Source organism: Cyclopterus lumpus, chromosome 23 (genome assembly GCF_009769545.1).
Source record: "Cyclopterus lumpus isolate fCycLum1 chromosome 23, fCycLum1.pri, whole genome shotgun sequence".
NCBI classification, from domain to species: Eukaryota; Metazoa; Chordata; class Actinopteri; order Perciformes; family Cyclopteridae; genus Cyclopterus; species Cyclopterus lumpus.
Window position 1 is genome coordinate 14,816,865 of NC_046988.1, and position 7,500 is coordinate 14,824,364.

The following is a 7,500-nucleotide window of genomic DNA, read 5'->3' on the forward strand; positions in this document are numbered from 1 at the left end:
TAGTCATCACGAGACATCTCGTTCACTAGTCATCTCGTTCACTAGTCATCTCGTTCACTAGTCATCTCGTTCACTAGTCATCACGAGACATCTCGTTCACGAGTCATCACGAGACATCTCGTTCACTAGTCATCTCGTTCACTAGTCATCTCGTTCACTAGTCATCTCGTTCACTAGTCATCACGAGACGTCTCGTTCACTAGTCATCACGAGACATCTCGTTCACTAGTCATCTCGTTCACTAGTCATCTCGTTCACTAGTCATCTCGTTCACTAGTCATCTCGTTCACTAGTCATCTCGTTCACTAGTCATCACGAGACGTCTCGTTCACTAGTCATCACGAGACATCTCGTTCACGAGACATCTCGTTCACTAGTCATCTCGTTCACTAGTCATCACGAGACATCTCGTTCACTAGTCATCACGTTCACTAGTCATCACGAGACATCTCGTTCACTAGTCATCTCGTTCACTAATCATCTCATTCACTAGTCATCATGAGTCATCTCGTTCACGAGTCTTCAGGAGATATCTCGTTCACTAGTCATCTCGTTCAATAGTCTTCAGGAGACATCTCGTTCACTAGACATCTCGTTCACTAGTCATCTCGTTCACTAGTCATCTCGTTCACTAGTCATCTCGTTCACTAGTCATCATGAGTCATCTCGTTCACGAGTCTTCAGGAGACATCTCGTTCACTAGTCATCTCGTTCAATAGTCTTCAGGAGACATCTCGTTCACTAGTCATCTCGTTCACTAGTCATCTTGTTCACTAGTCATCTCGTTCACTAGTCATCTTGTTCACTAGTCATCTCGTTCACTAGTCATCACGAGACATCTCGTTCACTAGTCATCTCGTTCACTAGTCATCTCGTTCACTAGTCATCACTAGTCATATCGTTCACTAGTCATCTCATTCACTAGTCATCACTAGTCATCTCGTTCACTAGTCATCACGAGACATCTCGTTCACTAGTCATCTCGTTCACTAATCATCTCGTTCACTAGTCATCACTAGTCATCTCGTTCACTAGTCATCACGAGACATCTCGTTCACTAGTCATCTCGTTCACTAGTCATCACGAGACATCTCGTTCACTAGTCATCTCGTTCACTAGTCATCACGAGACATCTCGTTCACGAGTCATCACGAGACATCTCGTTCACTAGTCATCTCGTTCACTAGTCATCTCGTTCACTAGTCATCTCGTTCACTAGTCATCACGAGACGTCTCGTTCACTAGTCATCACGAGACATCTCGTTCACTAGTCATCTCGTTCACTAGTCATCTCGTTCACTAGTCATCACGAGACGTCTCGTTCACTAGTCATCACGAGACGTCTCGTTCACTAGTCATCACGAGACATCTCGTTCACTAGTCATCTCGTTCACTAGTCATCACGAGACATCTCGTTCACTAGTCATCACGTTCACTAGTCATCACGAGACATCTCGTTCACTAGTCATCTCGTTCACTAATCATCTCATTCACTAGTCATCATGAGTCATCTCGTTCACGAGTCTTCAGGAGATATCTCGTTCACTAGTCATCATGAGTCATCTCGTTCACGAGTCTTCAGGAGATATCTCGTTCACTAGTCATCTCGTTCAATAGTCTTCAGGAGACATCTCGTTCACTAGACATCTCGTTCACTAGTCATCTCGTTCACTAGTCATCTCGTTCACTAGTCATCTCGTTCACTAGTCATCATGAGTCATCTCGTTCACGAGTCTTCAGGAGACATCTCGTTCACTAGTCATCTCGTTCAATAGTCTTCAGGAGACATCTCGTTCACTAGTCATCTCGTTCACTAGTCATCTGGTTCACTAGACATCTCTTTCACTAGTCATCTCGTTCACTAGACATCTCGTTCACTAGTCATCTCGTTCACTAGTCATCTCGTTCACTAGACATCTCGTTCACTAGTCATCTCGTTCACTAGTCATCTGGTTCACTAGACATCTCGTTCACTAGTCATCTCGTTCACTAGACATCTCGTTCACTAGTCATCTCGTTCACTAGTCATCTCGTTCACTAGACATCTCGTTCACTAGTCATCTCGTTCACTAGACATCTCGTTCACTAGTCATCTCGTTCACTAGTCATCTCGTTCACTAGTCATCTCGTTCAATAGTCTTCAGGAGACATCTCGTTCACTAGTCATCTCGTTCACTAGTCATCTCGTTCACTAGTCATCTCGTTCACTAGACATCTCGTTCACTAGTCATCTCGTTCACTAGACATCTCGTTCACTAGTCATCTCGTTCACTAGACATCTCGTTCACTAGTCATCTCGTTCACTAGTCATCTCGTTCACGAGACATCTCGTTCACTAGTCATCTCGTTCACTAGACATCTCGTTCACTAGTCATCTCGTTCACTAGTCATCTCGTTCACTAGTCATCTCGTTCACGAGACATCTCGTTCACTAGTCATCTCGTTCACTAGACATCTCGTTCACTAGTCATCTCGTTCACTAGACATCTCGTTCACTAGTCATCTCGTTCACTAGTCATCTCGTTCACGAGACATCTCGTTCACTAGTCATCTCGTTCACTAGACATCTCGTTCACTAGTCATCTCGTTCACTAGTCATCTCGTTCACTAGACATCTCGTTCACTAGTCATCTCGTTCACTAGTCATCTCGTTCACTAGACATCTCGTTCACTAGTCATCTCGTTCACTAGTCATCTCGTTCACGAGACATCTTGTTCGACTTTCTCATCTCAAGACTCTTGACACAGAAGAGGAAGTTATCGAAGACTCGTGAGCTCTTCTGATTTAATCAATTAACAACTCTGTGTTTCTGCCATAAGCTGAACAGACGTGGACAAGATGTTCTGTCTCCGTGGTAACACACGCAAACGCACACACACACACACACACACACACACACACACACACACACACAAACACTCATGCATGAAATAATAAATGTATCAGCACACAGTCTGTTTCCCATCAGCACCGTAGAGAAGAGATCTAATGTGGAAACAACTCTGCAGCAGAGGCTTATAGGAAATTCATAAGGAAGGGAGTGAGAGGTTTGATAAGTGGAACGAACACACACACACATGCACACACACACGCACCCACACGCACACACACACGCACACACACACGCACACACGGTGTGTTTGAGTTAATCAATGTCGTGGATGTGAAGCTCTGACCTTTTCTAACCAAACCACCTGCTGCTGCAGTATGAGTGAGTTCCTGTGTGTGTGTGTTCCAGTGTGTGTGTGTGTGTGTGTGTGTGTGTGTGTGTGTGCGTGTGTGTGTGTGTGTGTACCGTTTCTCTCTCTGCACGGTGTAGGAGCTCCGGAAGAAGCCCAGCAGCTCGTCCTCGATGGCGGCGTTGAAGCTCACTTTCAGCCGGTAAACCCTCATGGGCTTCAGCTCGCGGTGCAGAACCACCACGTACATCTGATTGGCCGGGTAGGCGAAGTGGCGGTGGACGCGCATGGCTCCGCCCCCGGGCCTGTTGGCGGGGCGGCCGCCGGCGCCGCCCTCCGCCGTGACGGACACCCGGTCCACCTGAAGGGAGGAGGAGGGAGAATGATGGATGAATACGACTTCATACGCCGGTGAAGAACTTTCAAACTGGTGAAGCGAAGTAGAAAATGAAGTAAAGAAAACTTGGTGGGGAAGCGGTCGTTAAGCTGAAACGGAGAGCTACGGTTTTGGACAGGAACCGGCAGAACAACCCTCAGAGATGAGCAGCAGTGCATGATGGGAACATGCCCGGCAACAGTGGGAACCATTAGGAGGATGTGTGTCTGTTTGTTGTCACGCATCAGCGATCCTCGGCCAATCAGAGGCTGAGCTCAGGTCGTTCTTTGATGAACGAAGAGATCGATACGAGAGGAAAGGTTGAGGATTAAAACGCTGCTTCTTAAGGGGGGGTTTCTTTTTCCGGTGAGTCAGCGAACACATCGCCACGCTTCGTGATGCCTTCAAATGCCCACTCAACAACAATGCTTTTTTTTTAATGGTTTTAATGGTGTTTGTTTGTTGTTTGATTTCTGAGCTCCACTCCAAGACATCCAAACGTGCCGACATTGTTCTTGTTTGAATACTGAATCTTTATTCGTCTTTATCTCATCTGTGTGGTCGGTCATGCGAGACACAATTTCGCTCAATGACACCAATCGGAAATCAGCCTGCAAAGGGATTACGTGTTTGGCCCAGAAGGACTCGTTCATGTAATAGAACCGCTCAGTGAGTTGTGGAGCACACAAAGGAACCGGACCACTTTGACACCGCGTCGTGTTTTACAAACTGTTGGGGACAGTTTGTAAAACACTGATTATGTGGTTTTATTGAATAAACCTAACTATTGGTGTTGTTCTCTAAACCCAACTGTTGGTTTTGTTCCGTAAACCTAACTATTGGTGTTGTTCTCTAAACCTAACTGTTGGTTTTGTCGACTAAACCTAACTGGTGGTTTTGTCGACTAAACCTAACTGGTGGTTTTGTTGATTAAACCTAACTGTTGGTTTTGTTGATTAAATCTACCTGTTGGTTTTGTTTATTAAATCTAACTGTTAGTTTTGTTCCCTAAACCTAACTGTTGGTTTTGTTCCCTAAACCTAACTGTTGGTTTAGTTGGTTAACCTAACTGTTGGTTTAGTTAGTTAACCTAACTGTTGGTTTAGTTGGTTAACCTAACTGTTGGTTTTGTTGATTAAATCTACCTGTTGGTTTAGTTGGTTAACCTAACTGTTGGATTTGTTCCCTAAATCCACCTGTTGGTTTAGTTGGTTAACCTAACTGTTGGTTTTGTTCCCTAAACCTAACTGTTGGTTTAGTTGGTTAACCTAACTGTTGGTTTAGTTGGTTAACCTAACTGTTGGTTTAGTTCCCTAAATCTACCTGTTGGTTTAGTTGGTTAACCTAACTGTTGGATTTGTTCCCTAAACCTAACTGTTGGTTTAGTTGGTTAACCTAACTGTTGGTTTAGTTGGTTAACCTAACTGTTGGATGTGTTCCCTAAATCTAACTGTTGGTTTAGTTGGTTAACCTAACTGTTGGTTTTGTTGATTAAATCTACCTGTTGGTTTAGTTGGTTAACCTAACTGTTGGATTTGTTCCCTAAACCTAACTGTTGGTTTAGTTGGTTAACCTAACTGTTGGTTTAGTTGGTTAACCTAACTGTTGGTTTTGTTCCCTAAACCTAACTGTTGGTTTAGTTGGTTAACCTAACTGTAGGTTTTGTTGATTAAATCTACCTGTTGGTTTAGTTGGTTAACCTAACTGTTGGATGTGTTCCCTAAATCTACCTGTTGGTTTAGTTGGTTAACCTAACTGTTGGTTTTGTTCCCTAAACCTAACTGTTGGTTTAGTTGGTTAACCTAACTGTTGGTTTAGTTGGTTAACCTAACTGTTGGTTTAGTTCCCTAAACCTAACTGTTGGTTTAGTTGGTTAACCTAACTGTTGGTTTAGTTGGTTAACCTAACTGTTGGTTTAGTTCCCTAAACCTAACTGTTCGTTTAGTTGTCTAAACCTACCTGTTGGCAGTTATTTTAAGGGCAACCATGATGTTTTTTAGTGGTTTTGTTGCCTAAACCTGTGTTGAATGGACGTTTCTTTGAACAAAGCCTCCTTGCAGTATTTTCCTCCTCCGCTCTCCACCAGCAGGTCGTATTTTTATCCACATGAAGAAAGGTGATGGAGCTCGGGTACCTTGGGAGGAGACCCGCCCGGCGCCCCAACAACACCTCCTAATTCACAGCGTGCTCACTCACCGACACAAAGGGAGCCACAGGCTTTTTAATTGGCCTCGGCCCAATTTAGCCGGATTCATCCTCCTCTCACATTAGCCGAGATGACCGGTCGGAAAAAAATCACGTTGGCGGGGCGTTTCTCTGAGGCTTTCTCGTCTCAGAAATGCTGAAACAGCAACTTTGGCGGTTAATTAGCCTCGTTAGAGAAATCTCTGAGGCTAAATCTGGAAATAAACAGTCTTTGTCAGAGAGCGGGTTGATGTTTTCTCCCTCCCTTCACAAAGAAACCCAGACAGAGCAGATCTCCAGAAGAGAACGAGGAGCTTTGTTTGGAGACGATCGTCGGGAAAGTTGTCCAAGTGTTTACGTCACCGTCAGACTGAAGCCATTACTAAAATATTACACTTTTCAGTTCAGGGGTTGGGAGGCGACGATATCTAACAGCTGAGCGTCAACACAATCCTGCACTTTATGGAAACCAATCTTTTTGAGGGAAAGTGAACCACTCATTTCTTCTTCTACATGGACCAGAAAACATATATTTGGTGATTTATCCCGCCCCAAAAAAACATCTGGGTTACATAAAACGCTCTTGACTTCATCCTGAAATACTTCTCAAACAATTCATCTGTAAAACTTTAACTTTTCATCTCGGGCCAGATGTCTATTACTGCAGATATTCATGGTCTCCAGAATATGTAACTTTTAATATTTCTCCATTACTGAACACATGCATGCTCCCCAGGGGAGGAATCCCTTGGAATCTAATGGCCAGAATCTTCAATTCCCATATTGGTAATTTAAGATATTTTGGGGTGGAATTTTGAGATAATATGCGCTTGTTATTTTTCAATTTCGACAATGATAAAAATAAAAAAACACAGCAACTACGCTGGTTTCAGCAGCGTCTCGCCGTCCAGTTTCATACGTCCAACGCAACAACCCTCCAACTAAACCAGCAACCTGTGAGGCAACGTCACCAAACAACTACTTTGCTCAGTTTGCCTGAATATATTTCGCCCCGAGGCCAGAAAGGAATACGCCGTTCGTCCCAATAAAACAAATATCACGACATACCTAAATGTTCCTAAACCTAACTGTTGGTTTAGTTGATTAAACCTAACTGTTGGTTTAGTTGTCTAAACCTAACTGTTGGTTTAATTGTCTAAACCTAACTGTTGGATTAGTTGACTAAACCTAACTGTTGGTTTAATTGTCTAAACCTAACTGTTGGTTTAGTTGACTAAACCTAACTGTTGGTTTAGTTGACTAAACCTAACTGTTGGTTTAGTTGACTAAACCTAACTGTTGGTTTTGTCGACTAAACCTAACTGTTGGTTTAGTTGACTAAACCTAACTGTTGGTTTAGTTGACTAAACCTAACTGTTGGTTTAGTTGACTAAACCTAACTGTTGGTTTAGTTGATTAAACCTAACTGTTCGTTTAGTTGATTAAACCTAACTGTTGGTTTAGTCGACTAAACCTAACTGTTGGTTTAGTCGACTAAACCTAACTGTTGGTTTAGTTGACTAATCCTAACTGTTGGTTTAGTTTTGTTGCCTTAACCACGCTTTCTCTTTGTGTTCACCGAAGACCCAAGCAGGCCACCGTACCTCAAGGCGGTCGGTGTGCAGCACGATGAACCGGGTGGCGTTGACGCACTCCAGCTCGATGCCGACGTCTCCGGAGAAGGTGAAGTTGTCCATGTTGACGGCGAGTCGCAGGTCGTAGTGCCGCGGCCTCACCGTGCCCGGCAGCCTGGAGTTCCT

General features: G+C 43.9%; 1 protein-coding gene across 1 annotated transcript in view; it reads right to left on the reverse strand.

Annotated features, from left to right (window-relative positions):
• Positions 1-7,500, reverse strand: part of LOC117726202 (thyrotropin-releasing hormone-degrading ectoenzyme-like) — a 123,774-nt gene that overhangs the window by 115,944 nt on the left and 330 nt on the right. Inside the window, exons 1-2 of the mRNA XM_034526336.1 lie at positions 7,345-7,500; positions 3,297-3,541 (exon numbers count right to left, since the gene is read on the reverse strand). The exon at positions 7,345-7,500 is cut by the window's right edge and continues 330 nt beyond it. Of these exons, the coding sequence (XP_034382227.1) occupies positions 3,297-3,541; positions 7,345-7,500 (401 nt within the window). The remainder of the gene's footprint in view (positions 1-3,296; positions 3,542-7,344) is intronic.